The sequence below is a fragment of the Akanthomyces muscarius genome, chromosome 1 (assembly GCF_028009165.1).
Source record: "Akanthomyces muscarius strain Ve6 chromosome 1, whole genome shotgun sequence".
In the NCBI taxonomy this organism is placed as follows: Eukaryota; Fungi; Ascomycota; class Sordariomycetes; order Hypocreales; family Cordycipitaceae; genus Akanthomyces; species Akanthomyces muscarius.
The window spans coordinates 3453701-3473356 of record NC_079241.1 but is presented as its reverse complement, the minus strand read 5'-3'; the positions used below and the strand labels follow the sequence as shown (position 1 = coordinate 3473356).

General features: G+C 53.7%; 4 protein-coding genes across 4 annotated transcripts; 2 read left to right on the top strand and 2 right to left on the bottom strand.

Moving 5' to 3' along the window:
• Nucleotides 1-32: 32 nt before the first annotated feature.
• On the bottom strand, nt 33-916 carry LMH87_006148 (uncharacterized protein; the record flags this gene model as incomplete). The annotated part of the gene is made up of 2 exons (XM_056203989.1): nt 33-226; nt 283-916. The coding sequence occupies 2 exons, from the start codon at nt 914-916 to the stop codon at nt 33-35; spliced, it is 828 nt and encodes a 275-aa protein (XP_056059390.1).
• Nucleotides 917-8332: 7416 nt separating this feature from the next.
• On the top strand, nt 8333-9517 carry LMH87_006147 (uncharacterized protein; the record flags this gene model as incomplete). Its single annotated transcript, XM_056203988.1, has 2 exons — nt 8333-8508; nt 8584-9517. The coding sequence occupies 2 exons, from the start codon at nt 8333-8335 to the stop codon at nt 9515-9517; spliced, it is 1110 nt and encodes a 369-aa protein (XP_056059389.1).
• An 887-nt stretch (nt 9518-10404) lies between these two features.
• LMH87_006146 (uncharacterized protein) lies at nt 10405-11180 on the top strand (the record flags this gene model as incomplete). The annotated part of the gene is made up of 3 exons (XM_056203987.1): nt 10405-10657; nt 10762-10846; nt 10955-11180. The coding sequence occupies 3 exons, from the start codon at nt 10405-10407 to the stop codon at nt 11178-11180; spliced, it is 564 nt and encodes a 187-aa protein (XP_056059388.1).
• A 2046-nt stretch (nt 11181-13226) lies between these two features.
• LMH87_006145 (uncharacterized protein) lies at nt 13227-14502 on the bottom strand (the record flags this gene model as incomplete). The annotated part of the gene is made up of 7 exons (XM_056203986.1): nt 13227-13260; nt 13326-13748; nt 13810-13959; nt 14015-14071; nt 14123-14271; nt 14337-14427; nt 14486-14502. 7 exons carry the CDS (start codon nt 14500-14502, stop codon nt 13227-13229), a joined length of 921 nt encoding a protein of 306 aa, XP_056059387.1.
• Between the last annotated feature and the right edge of the window lie 5154 nt (nt 14503-19656).

The following is a 19656-nucleotide window of genomic DNA, read 5'->3' as shown; positions in this document are numbered from 1 at the left end:
ATTGTAATGTGTCGTGGTTCATGATGAAAGCTTTAAGCCTTGGCGTCGGCCTTTTCGGACTTGTCAGTCTCTTCGGAGCCGTCAGCCTTTTTGGGTTGATCTGCCTTGTTGGCTTTCTCTGCCTTTTCGGGCTTTTCCGAGGTCTTCTTGGAAGTCTTGCTCTTGCTCTCGGTGGACTGGTTGGCCTTGCGCTCAGCGATGCGCTTCTCCTCAGCCTCGACCATATCTACAAATTGTTAGTATTTTTATGCTCAAGTCCATCGGAAGCCGGGAGCCTCTTACCCATCCAAAGGTCCTGGCCCTCGTACTCCTCCTTGTGGATGCGCTTCTCAATGAGGTGCTTGTGCTCCGGGTCGTTGGGGTCGAGGACCATGACCGTCTCCCAGCGACCGCTGCCCGACTTGGCGTCGTTGACCTCGAAGGCGGCCGAGACGATGAGGACGGCGAGGGTCAGGCCCTGGGCGTAGACACGGGCCTGGACGAGCTTCTGCGCGGTGCTGATGGGCGCGCGGCCGACGATGGCGAGGGCGACGCCCATGGAGGCCAGCCAGCTCGCAAAGACGACGCTGTAGCGGTTGTCCTTGCCCCAGGCCATGAAGCGCTCGTAGGTCGACTCGTTGTCGCGGGCCATCTGCAGCGCGCGGTGGCTCTTGTCCTGGTAGCCCCACATGGGGTCCTGCGATCGCTGGAAGATGGTCGAGCAGCGGTCGGCGTAGACGATGGCGCCAAAGGTCGCCGACGAGGTGACGAGGAACGAGCGGAAGGGCAGCGTCAGGCCGCGGAAGGCAGGGTAGCGGCGAGACGCGAGGACGACGCCGCCGAGGCCGAGGGCCAGACCGGCCGAGCCGCCAATGAGGCCGCCCTTGACGACGACCTTGTAGTGCGCAGCCTCTTCCTCTTTGCTGAGAATCTTCATGATGGGCGGGTTCGGTGTTGTGTAGAGATGCGGTGGTTTGTCGGCTTCAATGGGTGTGAAAGTGCCGGAAGTGACAATCGAAATTGACAGTGTTTGAGAACTGATCTCCCTGCAATGAATATTCTATCGTCGGGTAATTGTGTGCTCTTGTGCGGCGATGATGCTTTGACGGAACGCCGGAATCAGAAATGACGCTGTACAAGCTCGATAATTAGTGGGCCTGTCCAATGGCTGGTCGTGTGTATGGAAGCTATGGGCCTACCGAGATGGTGTGTAGTTGTGTCTAAGGATGCAATGCTTAAGAAAAGAAAATAAGATTGTGGTATGGTTTGTATTATACAATTGAAAAGGATCGATGAGGCTGCAGGAATCCTTTGACGGCACGCTGTCGTTAATATATCGCGGGAAAAATCTCATCGTCTCCGAGAGAAACTCGTACGATAATGGCCACGCCGAACCCGCCAGCCAGCCGGCCTCCCGGCGCGCCAGCCAAAAAGGAAAATTTCCCGAGCCTCTCCGAGAATCCCCCGAAACTCTGTCGCGTCATTGGCACAGCATTGCATCATTGTGCGGAAGTTCTCGATATCAATGGAAAGAAATTGGTAATTCAAGGTGCAGCTTTAGACATATCGAGCCTTTTCACATTTTGTGCATGGAGAAAGCAGGACCGTTGTCAAGCGCGAATCTGTCTCCCGACCTAGGTAGGCCAAGTTTACCCCGGGTGGACATGGCTGAGCATGCCGAGCTTCCATACTGCAACAGAAGACGCTGACCGAGGCAAACCCGTCACACGAGGAGTCATTTGCAAAATAGCGGGATGTATTCTAGATATAGAAAAATAAGGGAAATAAGAGGAATAAGAAAAATAAGCGAGATATACAAGACTCTGATCTAACAACGAGCACGACCGTAAAGGCCACCACGACAAACCAAATCGTAGAGACGATGAAGCAGTCCCGTGCTGAGCCAAGATAACGAGCTGGTGGGGGGGACATCCAAAAAGTGCAAAAGATTGCGCAAGACTGCAACAGTGTAAAAAGAGTGTAGATTTATTGATATTGATGGTGAAGGGGAGACAAGGGATGAAATGGTAGATGCGCGAAAAGTCCTCTCTCTATGTCTTTTACTTCCGCTGTTGTGGCAAGCGTGGGCCCAACTGCACCTCATCGTCGAAGGGCGTGTGTCGTGGAAGATGTAGACGTTGGCTCTGGGTTGCTGAAGCGTACGATGTCTTCAGAAAGAAAGGCAGCACTGGATCTGTTGCCGGCAACATGAAACCCAAATATTGAAGCAGCGACTGCCAATTTCCCAGCGTCGCTTGAGCTTGGGGCAAAGCACCCCGTATGCCACGTTGGAAGCTGTCATCGCGACCAGGCCAAGCTACGCTTCAACAAGGACGTCTACACTAGGCACGCTTGCTTACTGAATCCACGTCGCTGGGCATTAAAATGTAGTGAGAGTTGTGAAGTTACGGCTCCTCGTTTGTTGCCAACAGTATTTCGCCCAGTCGATGACAGATCACAAGATTTGTAGTCGCGCCAGCCATGACGACCACCAACCGGAGATATGCTTGAAAGACGAACATCCTCTCACTATCTTTAGACGACGCACTCTACTAATGACCCTTGCTTCTTCTCTTTTCTACTCTCGGCAGCTTGCCCCAAGCCCTTTATGCATAACGGCAGGCAGGTCTCGCGGCGTCGTTCTCATTTGACTGGGCAATTACTGAAGTGGTTTTCCTCTCGTCAATTTGACCCGCTCTCTCCGTGCCATTCTGAGGCTCTGGCAGTCTGTCGATTGCTTTTCCGCTCTTCTTGCTTGCCCAGCTCGACTTCCCGATGTTGTGTTTTGGTCTCGCCTCGCCATCACTAGAAACAGGCCACGAGAGCGATCTTTCGGCTCTCGGAGCGATTGGGGTGACCATTCCCGTGATATTTGTCTTTGCGCGAAGGGACCAGGTTCTCGCTCCGTCACCAGAATGAAATGGCAATCGTACATACCTACTTGAGACGAAAAAAGAGCAAAGTGAGACGAGAGGAAGAAAAAGGCGAGCCGAGAGAGCCCATCCGTTCCTGACGCTAGCTGCCATGCAGACTAGTGTCGTAGCGCCCTTGCAATCCCCATTTCAAGCCCGGCTGACGGGCAACATGTCCCATTGGCACATACTCCTCGGCTGCGTGTGTATCCGTGGCCTACTAATTCATAAGCTCTTGTTCGTATGACTTTGCCTGGCTCAACCTCTTGCGTCATAGCGTGAGGCTCCAGGAAATGGCATTGAGGATGGGCAGATATATACCCGGTAAAAAGAGATGACCCCCATGCCATGTCCTAGGCCGTCTTGGCCGTGTCTCTTCAATGGAGAATAAGGCTGCCAGGGGGAGGAGCTGGGGAGGTTTTCGGCCGGGATCAATTTTCATGCATTCCAGCGGGAGCGCCATGTCACATAAGGTGCGAATTCAAAGATGAGCGTTCCAATGTGAATGCAACTACCGGAGATGATGCGAGTTTCATTTGAATCAGTTGGGAGATGAGCTCGGGGTTTACTCTGCTTCTTCTTCTTGGAATTCGCATGTCGAGAATAGCATCGTCGGCATGACAATGTACCATGGCGTGCATGGCCATGCCAGCCCAAGCCGTGGAGCAGATCCGCTAGCAGAGGTACATGAGACATGGGGTAAAAACGACGCGAAAAGGCCACAGGGAAGGCGGGATGTGCTGGACAGCAGTAGTCAAAACGCTGGTACGCATGAAAAGACAACAGGGATAAGATGCAGCCTGCAATTGGGGAACAAGAATGTAAGTGGAAGTCGTCCGTGGACGGTTGGTTGCTTTTTCTTTTTTCTTCTTTTTTTCTACTTTGGCTAATGAAGGCATTTACGGCTTTTGACTTGGTCGCGCACTTGTTTATTTGATGGAATTTTTTCCTTCTTTTTCTGCATTGGGAGGAACAAAGCCATGACGCGAGAAGCGTTTGCTCGTACTCACCAAAATCACCGTGCCCGTCTACGTCAATAGTTTTGTTTTAGGTCGAAACCGCCAGCCGGCGCTGTTCTCCGCAGCGGCCAATCAATGCACCAGCGCCACCCGCCGTCGCAGCCTTTTTTATTATATTTATTCCGAGCATACTTTTTTATGCCCTTATTCGAGAGAAAAAGAAAGTGGCAGAGGCGCAAAAAGAAGGAAGAAAAAAGTGGCCAGATGGACCATTGAATTCCGTCGCGTGCTTGGCATTGTGGATGGGAAAGAGACGGGGGTACGAGAGGAGCAAGCCGTCGCCGCCGTGTACTCCGTAGCTACCTAGGCTGTGAGGGAACTGTGGCCGGAGATGGATGTGCAGTGGGCGTAGGGCGCTGTAGGGCCAGCCAGAAACTCATCTCGGAGACTCGGAGCCCCCCCTGTGCCTCCCTTGCTCCCCTGTCGCGCGTGGCTCTCTGGTGGGCTCTGCTTTTTACAGCGGGTGGGGGTGGTGCTGATGGGTCGAGGTTAACAGCGGGCGGGCTGCCCGTTGAGGAAGGAAAACACGCCAGGGCAACACGCGAGAGCATTCTCAGCCGAGTCGTTTTTTAGTCCTTCTTCTTCTTCATCAATCTCCAGAAGCACATCTTTTGGTCTCGCATTTCTCGCTGGGCTCGTGAGCTTGTGCCTCTTCCCAATGGCAAAAGTCTAGTGGAAACCTGTGTCCCGGGCCAGCGCAATCCCGAGCAGCGTTTTCAAATCCTTCTGGAATGGCCATGTCTTGTCCATATGCGCTCTCCATGCCATGCCGCGCCATGCGTCATTGGTGGAGCGCTACAGCCTGACCCGGGAGGGGAAGCAGTTCTGGCTAGGGCCAGCTAGCGCTGTTTTCAGAATCCTTTCCCTTTTTCTCCCTCTTAGGCCCGGAAACAACTGCAGAACATGGGCAATTTCGTGGCGGCGATGGTGCCTGAGAGTATGAGCCAAGAGCGTGCCAGCCAGCCGACCCGAACGAGCCCTACACAGAATCCCCTCCCCCTGCCGCTCTAGCGCTGTTTCCGTGGCTTGCAGGCCCTCTTTCTCCCCCCCATCCCCCTCTCGCTGGACCGCCCCAGCTCGTACTGGGTAAACATTTCGTCTGCTATTATGGCTTAGCGCCTCTTCGCACCGCTGTAGCTTCAGCCTCGAGCCTGTAAGCACTCATACCACCTCGGCCTGTTTGCCCTCCATCCCAGTGCCTGTGACACGAGGCGGGCTTGCTCCAGTGTCCGCCCAGCGCGCCCCCTCTCGTACTCAGCGCAGTCTAAAAATCCTGGGTCCAGCTAAAAAGAATGGAATAAAATAAATAAAAAAAAATAAAAAAAAATAGCCCGTCATATTATTTCACGCATGCCAGATCCTGCAGCTATTACTCACTTATTACATATAATCCTGCCGTTGGCACTCTCTGCTCCGAGACCATCCCCCCCTCCCTTCTTAATTGCTGGGAATGCACGATCGGCTAGCTGCTACCGTCACTCTGCCCACCCAGCCATCAGTGCGCACGACGATCTCTTTGGCTGTCTGACCTTTTATTCTTCTGCAATCCACACGCTGTCTCTCTTACTATATACAAGAACGATCGTCTCGGCACATCCCTCGCCATTTTCCCGGGGAAGCGCTTTGACACTCTCCGTTTCTTCGTCCACTCTCCTTCGATAGAAGAGCGTTGTAGAACACAGAACCACTTTCGATAGACCTCGACGCCACAACTATACCAAGCGATTTTCACAACACACAACACATATACACACACAACCATGAAGTCGATTACTCTTCTCGTCGCTGCCATCATGGTCTCCGCCTCGCCCATCCTCGCCGCCCCCCTCAGTCCTAGCGGTCCCTGCCCGGACGTGAGTTTGCCCCTCCTCGACCGCCAGCCCGGCTTCTGCAAACCTGAAGAATAGAAAACTAACAAGACCTCTTCTTTTCTCGTGTAGGAAAAAGTTGATGCCATCCTCAACGGCAAGCTCGACGCCTCGGCTTGCTGCCCACACGGCATGTGCAAGCGCGATGTTGTCATCCGGGTCGGCAAGTGAAGCGTGACCTAACTGACACGCCCTCCTCGAGACAACAAAAGATGGAGGGAAAGTCATCTACACAACAAAAAACACGGCTTCGTTCCCGCGGGGGCAAGACATTTGCGAGACGCGCACGTACTCGACCTCTCTTTTCGTCGGTTGTTATTTACATGACATGTCCTGATGTACAACCAGACCAATTGAAGAGTAAAGAATAGGTCCAACTGCGCGCGCGCACACCTTTGTCTGCCCACAACGGAACATCTCTCGTCACGCATACAAGAGACTACCCTCGACACCGAGACAGATATGATGGCCTCATTTATACCACATTCTTGCTGGCAGGAATACCCCGTCTTTTCTTGGGAAAGACATCTTTGTTGGACTGCTGCGCTATAGCACAGCTGCTATAGCACAGCTACACACTTTTTTTTTTGGCAAACCATATACCAATAGTATTTACGTCAAGGGCATAAGCAACAGCTTGACGGCGGTTGAACGCATGGCTGGATGGTGGTTAGACGCAGCAAATCAAGTCGGCCGTTTCACTACCAATAACACGACAACCTTGTCACATTGTGAATCAACTTTGCCCTCCTTCCAGTGTCGTAGTACAAGTATAACTTCTGCGTCGTGCCAAGCTCCGCTTCGTAGATCCACCAATGAACCGTTTTTTTCGCTCTGCTGCCCTCGACGGGTCGTACCATGGCAAAGAAGTTTTTCGGCATGTTTGCAGAGTGCTCCCTCCCCACCTGTTGGCCCGCTACCGACTCGTGCCTCTATCGGCCCGTGGATTGCTCTCCATTTGTCCTTGTGCTTGGCGAGGTCCCACGAACAGGGCTCTTTTTTCTTCTCCTTGGTCATTGTGATACGCATCAATCGGATAACAAGCATCGCCGTGGGCAAGGACGGTGAACGTGACACGCTTCGCTGAAAAGCACAGATGGGCAAGACGTCCGTGCCAGAGAGCACAGGGAACGAGAGTAGAAGGAAAGCAGCCCCGCGGGAGAGTCTCGTGTCAGGTCAACGTGTCGGAAACTCTATTTGGCCCCGGCCACGATTCGTAATTATTACGGGCTATATCAGCATTAAACATGCTATCATGAGGAATGTGTTATTTATGTTCTTATTTTCTCATTGCGCATCTGGCCTGTCGCCATTGGCTGGTCAAGCGGCCAAGGCGTGGCGCTGGCATTCTTTCGATCTGTGGCGTCTGTGCCTCTCTTTGTTCGGTTCGATGACCGTGAGACCCATCAGGCTATTTTTATATACATTGACTCTTTGCTCCCTCCAACGTAGCCTTTTCTTGCGCGCCGGACACTGTCATCATGTTTCCCAGCGGTCTTTGGCCTGCTGCGCTGCAACGCCCTGCACCGTCTGTGTGCTGAGCCTACAGTAGCCTCTCCTTTTCCCAGGCTGCATCTCTCCTATATTGCTAATGTAGGAGAAAAGATGGAAAAGCAGAGAAACTCTCAGGGGCTCGTTTTTTAATCTCTGAATTTCCAAGTTGCTCTTTTCGAGGGAGAATAAAGATCATGTTCTTGCTCTTCCCGTCCCCGTGGGTGAGATGGGGTTAGCTCGGGGAGAAGCCGTCCGTGTCCCCGAGACGTCCGCCCGCCAGGGTCCAGTGCCGAATGCGGTTCTCCCCCGGGTGAGGTGACACAGATCTCGACCTTCTGTCTATCGTCAGCTTGTGCTGCTCGTTTTCTGCTTTACGAGTCCATTCTCAAAGCTCTGATTGACAATAGAAGCTCTTGCACCATTTCCAGTATTTGTTCGATTTTCTGCTTCGTCTTGTCTGCTGTACTGTCGCCTGCCAACCCATGGCCCGCGCCGGGCAGTAGTTGCAGCTCGTCTTGAGAAGCGGACAGCTGCCCGCGAGCTGGCCACAACCACGTAGCCGACAATCGTAAAAACCCGTCCCCAGAAATTCCCCCAATTCTCCTCACAAGAGTGTTCACGATCCCCATGTTCCCGCCAGCACACCACACACATATTGCTACCAGTAGCTTCTAGCAGCCGTCGGCCTGTGATTGGAGCGGCAGTCTGTTCCCCCACAGTCTTGTGACGGCCTCTGGCGCCAGCTTCCCCGAACACCACCAATGCGTCCCCCCGCTTTAGTTGAGCTACCCCCACTGTGTCGAAGAGAGAAGAACAAGAAGCTTATAACCAATTGTGCTGCCCTCTTTTTTTTTTCTGGTCCCTATTCGCGCGGATAAATAGTCGTCATCGTCGTCGTCGTCGTGCTTCCCGTCAAGAAACGACAGCTGCCGTATATAAAACACCACTCCCCTGCCGCCGTGGTCTTTGATCGCAGTTTCATATCCACAGCTCTCTTATACCGGCACCGACGTCACTCATCCAAGCCTCTCACGATACTCAATCCCTCCGCCCGCCCACAATGAGCCCCTCGGCGAACGGCACCGCCGGCCTCAAGCCCAATGTCGGCGTCTACACGAACCCCAAGCACAACCTCTGGCTCGCCGAGGCCGGACCCAGCGTCGAGAGCGTCCAGACCGGCGCTGACCTCAAAGAGGGCGAGGTCACCATTGCCATTCGCAGCACTGGTATTTGCGGGTGCGTCAAAGCATCCCCCTCCCCCAATCCCCTCGACCAAGACGACTAACACCTTTTGCTCACCCCGCAAACCAGATCCGACGTCCACTTTTGGCACGCCGGCTGCATCGGCCCCATGATTGTCACCGACGACCACATCCTCGGCCACGAGTCGGCCGGCGAGATCATTGCCGCGCACCCCTCGGTCACGTCGCTCGCCGTCGGGGACCGCGTCGCCATCGAGCCCAACGTCATCTGCAACGCCTGCGAGCCGTGCCTGACCGGCCGCTACAACGGCTGCGAGCGCGTCGCCTTCCTGTCCACGCCGCCCGTCGACGGCCTGCTGCGCCGCTACGTCAACCACCCGGCCGTCTGGTGCCACAAGATCGGCGACATGTCCTACGAGGACGGCGCCATGCTCGAGCCCCTCAGCGTGTCGCTCGCCGCGATCCAGCGCGCCAACCCGAACCTCGGCGACCCCGTGCTCGTCTGCGGCGCGGGGCCCATCGGCCTCATCACCATGCTGTGCTGCGCGGCGGCCGGCGCCTGCCCGCTCGTCATCACCGACATCTCCGAGAGCCGGCTGGCCTTTGCCAAGGAGATATGCCCGCGCGTCATCACGCACAAGGTCGAGATGGGCCTCTCGGCGGAAGAGGCGAGCCAAAAGATTGTCGAGTCGTTTGGCGGCGTCGAGCCCGCGCTGACCATGGAGTGCACCGGCGTTGAGAGCAGCATCGCCGCCGCCATCTGGGCGACCAAGTTTGGCGGCAAGGTCTTCATCATTGGCGTCGGCAAGAACGAGATTGCCATTCCGTTCATGCGCGCCTCGGTCCGCGAGGTCGACGTCCAGCTACAGTACCGGTACAGCAACACCTGGCCGCGCGCCATCCGTCTGCTCCAGAGCGGCGTCATCGACCTCTCCAGGCTCGTCACCCACCGCTTCCGGCTCGAGGATGCCATCAAGGCGTTTGAGACGTCGGCGGACCCCAAGAGCGGCGCCATCAAGGTGCAGATTCAGAGCCTTGACTAGCCATCATGCTGGGGCAGTAGCGTATATGCAAGGAGTTTGGGGCAGTGTACATACAAGTCAGAATTTTTTTGGGTAGAATATGCATGGGAAGTTGTAGGAGAGAAATTGAAACGGAAGCGTTGTTTGTTCACAGGCGGAGCTGACCTTGGTTGTAAATAATGTTCGTAGCAAACACCACAATTGTGCAGGTTTCAGTCACGACGTGGTGGTAGTTTGGGTACCCAGTTAGTGTCACCACTGTGCAGAGAAAATGCACCAAAGAAGCCATTTCAGACCTGACAATATATACAATTACTTCTTATCTCAATTTTAATCTCGACCAAGAGGATGTGCTCTCTACCTATGTCTTACCAGGGCTTTGCTATGACAGGTGCAAGCTGCCTGTGCATCTCCGAGATCTTCCTAACTCGCTGTGAGGTGCCACATAATATTGAACAAAACCTGGCCGGGGGGATATCATACCACACCCATACTACGTTCATTCTCATCTTTTTGATCATTTGTTTCCCTGAATACATTCTCGAGATAGCTGAGGCAATGTCGCGCCACACCACATCGCACCACTCAGCGCCCAAAACAGCTTAGCGCAGCTCACACCCCCAACCGGCCAATCAGCAGCCTCCAATCCAGGAACGCCCGGGGAGCCGCAACGATTCTTCCCGAGCTCTTTTTTTCTCCCTCAAACTGCCAGCCAGCCATTCTTCCCAGTCCATCTCGCCATCCCGACGCCGACCTACCTCCTCCCCCACGAGCGCATTCATCCGCATCAATTGGCTCTCTTCATCCAGCCTCTCGATACGAAAACCCCCAGATCAACCTCCTCTCAACGACTTGACTGTCCGTTTCCTGATCTTACCGCTCGAAAGCCCCCCTAGCCGACCGGAAAAATGTCTGCCTCGCTCGCTCGCCCCATGCTCCGCGCTCCCATGCGCATCGCCGCCCGCCGCTACGAGAGCACCGCCAGCAGCGCTGCCAGCACTGCCGGCAACGCCGCGGGCAATGCCGCTTCCAAGGCCTCGCAGGGCCTGTCCAAGGTTACCAGCGCGGCTGGCCCTGCCATTGCCGGCGCCGCCCGTGGCGTGAGCAATGCCCTCGGCAAGATTGGTGGCCGCACCGGTCGCCTGATCAACTTTGTCCAGGGTGCGTTTTTCCTATCCGGCTACAATTATCACCCTTTTTTTTTGGCGCGTTGAAAGCCGCGGAATTGATGATGGGCAATGGGAAATAGCTAACTCGCAGTGCAGCCCAGACTCCCTTTGTCACCTACTACGGCAAGGTCGGCCTTGAGCTCTCGAAGCTCGTCTTCCAGGGCCAGAAGATGGCTCCTCCGTAAGTTTCTTGTCGAACTGCGACGAGGATTGCGCTTCTGAAAATGGCAGAAGATCAATTGAGCGTCCAGCCAATCGATGTACCCGATCCTAACAATTGTTTTCACAGCTCCATGGCCACCTTCCAGACCACCTACCAGAACCTCTGGACGAGGCTCCAGAACCGCTCCATCTCGCCCCAGAACATCATCCAGCAGGTCCGCAGCCTCGGCGCTCCCCAGCTCGTTGCTGGTGGTGTCGTCCTCGCCGAGTGCCTCGGCTTCTTCACCGTCGGCGAGATTGTCGGCCGCTTCAAGCTCGTCGGCTACCACGGCGAGGTTGCCAGCCACCACTAAATCACGAACACGGCAGCGGATGGGGTGACGACGAAGTTTGGCGCACAACAAGCAGCGAAAGCAACTGGAATGGGCACGTGGCAGCAACCCAGTGGTGAACAAGGTTGGAATCTGCTATGCGTCTGGTACCGGTCTCGATTCGTTGCCTTGTTGCTCTGCCAACTTGTCGGGGAGCATGCTTGTTTCCTGCTGTTTTAGAAACGAAAGAAACATCACAAGCATAGACCAAAATGCCGGAGGATGATAGACGACTGTTGGTGGGCACCCTGGTGGAGAGGTGACAAGAAGATGACTTGCTCGCCCGCTCCAGGAACCCTTTTTTTTTATAATCATTTACCGACCTTTTTCCTTTGTACCACAAAAGAATCATTGTACATCAGATGGAATAGCTGCAGCATCGAGAGGCAGCAACTGAGAGAAGTAGAAGTTGCCCTGGGGAACGGCTCCCAAATACAAGAACTTGAAAAATACTTGACTTTTGTAGTCTAGTAGTGATGTGTAAGCAGTACTTGTGTGTAAATTCTAGCATTCCTTGTTAGGGTCAGTTCGGCGGCTGCTCTTAGCAACAACCCCCAATCATCGAGTCACCGCGAGGCTTGAATGACAATAGTCTTCAAATTTGCCCTCCCGTCTTGTGCCCTTCTAGGACTACCACGTGCATCGTCCGCGGTGGTCGGCATGTTGCCGAGGGGCGGCGCGTGGCGGCGCCCCGAAAATCGGTGACGGGCGGAACAGCCCAGCCCGCTTCGCGCTGCGGCCCATCCCCGTCCCTTCATAAGCGGTCGCCGGGGTGGTAGAAACAAAGTCCACGTCCCATTACCGAATGGAAGAATCATTTTGCTTTCAGTACAATGGCCAGACGTTTAATCCATCATCCCGAGCCCGTCTCTTCCATCTCTGCGTAAAAAGGTGTTGCGACGGGCCGCCATTGTCGCGTCGTTGCCGCTCGCAGGCCCGTCCCCTCCACCACATGGCTTATACCCGGCGATTCTCTTGCACAGTGTCAAGGTCTACTTCATCCGTTCTGTCCGCTCCGACTGCCAGCATCCAACAAAAACCGTCCTGCTCGTTGTGAAAATCAAATGAATGAGCCCCATAATTAGCTTCTGCTTGCTTCTAGCCGGCTTCCTCAGAGAGCCTCCAGTGGTTGTGATTCCGCCCGCGCAGTCCGAGGTAATGACTCTGCCAGTTCCTAAATGAATGCCTAACATGATTTCCTACGCAACGTCTAGTCAAGTACGTTCCGAGAGATCTCGGTCTTCTATAAAGCATGTGCCAAAAGCAGCGCACGCTTTTCGCCCCCATCTCGGCTCGTCGTCACCGAGATGGCCGCAGAATCTCGACCGTCCATCATTGCATACATTCCAGGAACTCATGATATCGTTTCGGTTCCGTATCCTGCACTTTAGCGACGCCAAACTGCGTTTTACACTCCCCGGAACTGGTCCATAGCAGGCTGCACTCCGCTTGATACCAGGTGGTGCACAATACCCACGGGACCGACCCGACAGTTCGGTACGCCTATCCCCGCCAGCCAATTACAGCCCAGTCTCGCCACGGCCTAAGCTCTCGACATCCAATAGAATGCCTCGTCTCGCATCCACAAAATCGTACATTCCTTGATTAATGACCACACTGGCATCCCTTCTGTCGATTCATTAAACATAGTCGTCAATTATCATCCCGCTGCCATGCATCTAGGCACGCTAGCAGCCCTCGCCGATTAGCACTGGCCATTTGCTCTAGGCCAGGCTCGTCTACGGCTTCCACAGAGAGAAAAGCAAATGTGAAATTCTGAAGGTATCATTGTATTGCCGAAACACTATATCAAACATAACAAACAAGCGAGCAAGCAGGGTATAATCACCGCCTTGCTGCGAATGGGCACTGGCTTCCTGCCCTCTCTTGCATTGCATAACCCATGTTGATAGTTGCCTACCAAAAAACTCCGCCCAATAATGCAAATGCTATGCTTCTAGCATGTCTGACTTTTTCAACCGAAACCATTTGCCCTGTGGGCTCGACAAAGTATACTCGCATCGCGTTCTAGTGCATCGGCCTCCTCGCCGTCCAGATGTGCCTAGTCGACGCAGTTAGCATTCAACGCCCGAGGAGTCTGTCACAGCAAAAGACATCTCCACTTACATGACACAGTACGCGTGGTAACGCAGCTTGCAGCATTCCGATTTGACCGCATCTCGAAGCTTATTGACTTGCTCAATGCTCATGCCCAAGTTCTCAATCATCGGTGCGAGGCTCATGGCTTGCACCCCATCAATCAGACACAAATTGAACCATTGCGCTACTCTTTTTTCGTTAGGATCGTCACACCACGGATTCACGTAGCATCGAATGGTGCGCTCCTCGAAATCGATGTAGCCTGCTGCCTCCATCATGGCTTTCACATTCGTCGCGTCCACTCTGGCGCTTCGCTGAAAGCCGTCCATGCCTTGCAAGAACTTTTGTGCCCACTCCAAGAAGGAGGAGCGCGCAGGGATTTCATTTCCCTCCCATGAGGGCAACCAATTGATCTCAACCTGCTCGATGTAGCCGCCAGGGGTCGTGTGTCTGTCAAAGTCAGCATTCTAATCCTTCAGCACAATACTAGCCAGCCTAGGACAGGACATACTCGAACGCTTTTCGGTAGGTACCTGCCCACAGATTGTTGTGGATAGAGCCCAACAGCAGCCTCATGTGAATCAAATCGCAATCTTTTAGCAGCGGCTCCCAGGAAGCCTCCTCGAGATCGAACTGCATCGTTTCCATGTTGGGAGGTATTCTAGAACAAAGTCAGCCCACTGCATAATAATATGGGGTTTGTGAATTCGGCTTACAAAGCCGGCTGGATTCTGTTGAGATCGACCGCCATAATATGGGCATTTTTAAGGTACCTGTGCTCATTGTCAGCTGCCAGAAGAAAATCTTATCACATCTTTACTTACTCTTCTGCCACGTTTATGGCCCAGATACCAGTTCCCGTGCCAAGATCCAACACACGGGGGTTGGGCCTGGTAATGGGATGTGAGAAAACTCGCTCGTTGCGAGCCAAGAGGAAGAACTTGTGGAATATGTCATAACGGTTCGTTTCTTCCTGTGTTCCGACTTAGAATAACGCGGTCATTGCTATGGCTAGATGATGGTATTTGAGGCTCGTACCTTGTCGATGGGAAATTGGTATTTGTCGCGTTTCCAATCTCCATAAAATCGCTGATGCTTCCAGAACCCCTGGGTAAATTCAGGCTCATTTCTGTTTCTCGATTAGTTTCAACTCCATCAGCATCCTAGACAAACATGAAGATACTCACGGTCTGATTTGCGCCATGGGGAAACTCTGTGGGCTTTTCTTCTTTATAAGTATCCTTCTCAACAAGGCTTAGCTTGTACCCAGCACGCCGCCTTTGGTAACTTCGCAGTCGATGAAATCCAACGCAAGAAGATCGATCGGCGTCCTCGGTCCGACGTCAGGCTGCTGGAGTTTTTGAGAGCCTGCGAGCGTATCGGTTAGCGTTAGATTGTGTTGTCCAACAAGTACAAGTGCAACGAGCAACAGTAGGGAAGGTGCCTAGCAGTAACGACATGAGCAGTTCTGTGATTTGTCGCAATCGACAGATAGCCAACGGTCATACAGCCGAACAGAGCGCTGAAGCAGTTGATGACGTAAAGGGCGGTGTAATGAGTATGGTGGGAAGACCGTGGTCGAAACGTGTAGATGTTCTCCTTGGGAGCAACACAAGGGAGTTCCAGACCTCACAGCTGCACGAAAAGTGTGTTGGGGAAGCTCCAGAAGGCATCTGCGCTGCAAGATGGGAGGAATACAGTCGCGGCCAATGGCCATCAACGGTCCCGAGGGAAAGAACCATGCAGCAGAAGACTAGAAGGCCTTGAATAGGGAAAGTGAAACCAGCCAGTGTAAGCTGGTAGCGGCCCGCAGGTTGGCAACTTCTGAGGTGGTGGTGGGAGGTAGATTTTCGAGGGCAGAGTGCAGGCTAGGCAGGAATATGGAGCAATTCGGCGCAGCAAGGCACAATTGTATGGCAATAGCAGATGGCACATCGGTAATCTGCAAGGGCAGTACAGACGTGAGAGGTGGTGGGGGCCAATGAGAAACAGAGGAGAAGAGAAGACAGGGAATGGGGATGGCTGGAGTGACGCTATTACTTACAGGAGGACTGGCAATGTGGCGGTGGAGATTTTTCGACTTGACAAGTCTGGTTGCGCACCACGCTGCAGCAATGCACCCGCATATATATGCACCCACTTTCTCTGCGTCTCGAAATGGTGGTGTCGCAATGCAAGGTGGAAATCGTGAACTTTGTTGCGAATCTGATTGATGATACAAGAGTACACGGCAAAGAGCTGGTGTTCCAATCTCGTATTCCTTGCCAGTCCGAGTTTCGATGGCAGCGTGCGAATAATACTACCCAACTAGGCAATCGTTTGGGCCTGGTAGCACACCGATCACGGCACACAGATCTCACCACGGCTGACTTTGTAATACCGGGTGTGGAACAGCGGGAAGGACCCAGTGCCGCAAAATGGTTGAGAATGCAAAATTGTTAGACAGCAGAGTCTAGTGGCTGAGTTGTGTCGGAGATTTGAAGAAATAAGAGAGGGCCGTTTTCGATATGCGGAATCAATATGAAAAGATGATTGGCGATTCGTAAAGTCTAGAGAAGCTGATGCCGAGGGGGTATAGGCCGAAACTAGATAAGCGGAATGTGTGCAAAGGCCAAGAAGCTATGCTACTGAGGTCGAACGGTAGAGACTGCGGATGGTGGTATCAAGAGCTGAGATGGGGTGGGGGAAGAGATGAAGATGCTAACGACATGTCATGAACCTGCGTATCGTGACTGGGTGTTAATATGGCAAGTACAAGCTGCTGCATTTGGGGAAGGCGAGGTTTGATCAAAAGAAGAAGGAGACAAGAAACGGAAACGAGCCGGTCTTAATAGTCGACCAGGCGTTTGTTTTTGTTGGGTCAAGATCTCCAGAACAGGCTGGACTACCAGAGACAGAACCCAGGAGCGCTAGCAAGAACCAAAAGCGAGCAGGAAGACGACCAAGGTAGGAAAGGAGACAGGGACACCAGGCCGGCGGATGCGGCCTAGCCAAGCAGGGCTGCGGAGGTGGTGCATTTGCTGCAATCGGTGCGCAGGGCGACGTTTGGGGCTCTACTGATAGACCGCAACAAATGGCGTAAATGTCGTAGGGCAGGCTAGACAGGGTCATATCCAGCCTGGTCAGCTCCGTCAGCCAACTCAGCAGGCCCGGCTGGGCAATACAAAGTAGCTACTAAGACGCGGTTTCGGGCATGGTATGTCGTCAACGCAGCTTGCCAGCGTGGATCCGTGATGTGTGTGTTGTTTGTGTCTGGTCTGCAGCCACACTTTCCACGGTCTGGTCTCATCCGGCCAGCGGCTGGGTCCCGAATGGGCTCTGCTTGGCCTCTTGTTCTGGTCTGGCCTCGTGTATTCCGCAGTGGGCTGAATAGGGCCACAGCCGCCCAACACCCAAAACGGAGGGACGGACGGACCAGGGATAGGGGAGGGGCATTGGGCGTTGACCGATTGGGGGTATGGTGTTGAGGCAGTACAAGGAGATGCGTGACAGGTTCTCAGACTCACCATGATGATTGCTTGAGTTACACCAGGAATGGTTTTTGCTCCCGGATATGGCGTGTACTTGTTGCTATACAGGGTTTCTTGTATCTTTGTATTCGCTTCTGGCGGCTACTGTACAGAGTCGATCTGAGCGTTTCGTCTGGGACCCCAAGCCCTTGCTATGTTTCTCGCGCCGTGATTCAAGACCTGGCTGGGTCTGAACTGAACCTGATAGCTGGGCCCCGTACGCGCGCGCGACACAATTGGCCCCCAAGCTTGGAGTGAAGGAGAATAACAGGTGCTGGAGAAATGTGCGACGACAAGTTTGTCGACGCTGGCGTGGCGCGAGACGAGACCGGTGATGTAGAGACGGGCAGGCACGACAAGGCTAGTCGTCGGTCGACCGTGGAAGGCTAGGCTAATAATAAGCAGGTCCCCCAAAGTCTGGCTGGCTAGGTTCCCATCTCCCGTCGACGGCGGCCCTGAAGGTTTGGCCTAGCGCCCACCAGTTAGCGTGGCGCGTGGATGGCCAGTGGTAGTGCCGTCTGTGTCGCTGCTTGAAGAAGCCTGCTCCACAAGCAGGGACAGAAGCCCGAGAATGGAGAGGCGAGACGGAGGTGTGGCCAGGCAGGGCAGGCAGGGCAGGCAGGCGAGAGCTAACTAGTCGGAGAGAGGTGGGAGAGGAGGGTTGGAGAGGAGAGGTGACGACGGACAAGGGGCGTGGGCGTTGGCTTGTGGGCCGTCGCCGAGTCTTGTGAAAATAATAACTAGCGGGTGCAGCTAGAGACTGGGAAAAGAAAAATGGCAGAAGAAAAAAGAAATGCAGAACATCATTGATAATCACGACTGCCGTATTCACACCCGGCTCCGATCTCGTCACGTCTCGCAAACTCGATTCCGAGTCTGTCGTCGTCGCCATCCCAGCAGGCCTAGCAGAGTCGTCTCCCACGTGGAGATCGCTCTGCAGTGCCTGCATCTAAGTCTCGTCACATTCACTAAAACGACAGCTGTCCTGCACATGATGCCAACTGAGTATTGCCTAGCTGCATTGCTGCGTTGCCGTGTCCCTCTCCATCTGTCAAGTGTTGCACAGCAGCTCGACTTGTGTCTCTGTTTAGCTTCAGCCTGGAGAGAGAGCCGTTTTATTAACCGGGGGCCTGCGGATGTGGTACTGGGCCCTGGCAAGGCATAATAATAGACGGATTTTGGATGCCGCGAAAAAAAAAGAGAGAGAATGGCGCAGAAGGCCAGAAGCGCCAGGGAGAGCTACGCATGGGGCATTTCCAAATCCTCGGTCATATTGCTGTAATGTTGTACCGAGCTTTTGCAATTCACAAAGAGACAGCGGGAGGCAAATCAGTAATAATAATACTGGTAGTAATAATGCCAGCATTATCATTCAGCGAACATGGGGTCATTGAGCCTGTGCGCCAGGCTCGCACCACCCCAGGGACAAAGCCGACGCCGCCTCGTTTCTTGCGTCCACGCCCTCTGGCTAGTTGAGGGCTTTTTGGGGGCGAAAAAAGTTGCGGACGCCAAATGTATCAGTAGCACCGGGAAACTCACGAGTCTTGCTGCGACTCTAACCCACCCAGACACGGACAGCATCGCAACGGGAAGCGAAAGCCCTAGCGAAGACCTTTTTTTTTCTCCTTGCCCTCCCGCAGCATGCAAGGTTTCATACGTAGTCAGCCCGAAAGTAACCACCAAATGCTACTCCATGTTTCGATGAACGGGTACAGGTAGCCGCCGTTGCAAACTTCTGACGAAGATGTCTGTTTTAATAAAGGGCAACGGCCACGCCGACATTGACGACAATGGCCAACGTCGTCTGGTGGGTATGCTGGAGTTTACTAGAACTAGATTTGCAGGGCATTGCCTAGTAAAGTCAAGAACACGGGCAAAGACAACAGACGAAGATGATGTGCCGCTCACTGGCCATGCTGTGCATGCACACGAAGTACTGGTGCCTACTGTACTACTTACTGGTGTAGCCGGGTACAAACTACAGGCCCTGTCACCGCCCTGGAACCACAAGCCACAAAAGCCCTCGCTTTTTGTGAAATTGGAAAAAGACAAGGGGTTGACGAAAGCGGTCACATCTGGAAAGGCTAGTTACAGAGACGGAACCAGCCCCTGCAGCACTAGAGCATGCACAATGACGGGGGCACACTTCCCAGGGCGGGCTCTGCATCGACAAGCAACCGCTTTCTGGTATGAGCTTTCCAAGATGAGTCTGGAGAATGCGCAGCTGTGCCCAAGCTGGGCAGAGCCAACGATGGGATGCACCGCTGCAGCCTGGAAATTCATGTGGCCTACTATGCAGCCGGTCAAAGGAGGCGCACAAGGCTCGAGGGAGCTTATCAAATATGGAGGCAGATGAGCTCCAGAGCCAATACTGGGACTGTCGCCGTTGCTTACCGTGAGTAGGCAGTAGGAGCCTGAAATAAGCCTCAAATGGCCGTGTAAGTTGGCTGCTCGATGCAATCGCAAGCGCTGTATGGAGGCAAGAGACATTCACATTTAATGTGAAAGTGCGATCATATGTATACCGTGCCCCACGGCAAGCAGTAAAACAAGAGAAAATGGCACATTGTTCTCGTATTTTACCCTATCGATCACTGCCTTTGGCATGGCTCACGTCTCAACTCTATTGTCATTCCAGAGACCCGCGGGCCTGTGGAAATGAAGGAACCAGATACGCGTAGGCGTAGAGAATAACCATATTCAAAAATAAAAAAGTCCATGGTGTCACCCGGCCGCCGCTCGATGGATTTTCAAAAGCCAGATGCGAAAGGGGGAGTGACAGACGTACAAGCGTGCTACCAGGCGCCGGAAAGGGGGGTGTGTGTGTTATCCTGATGGCGCCCGTCTAT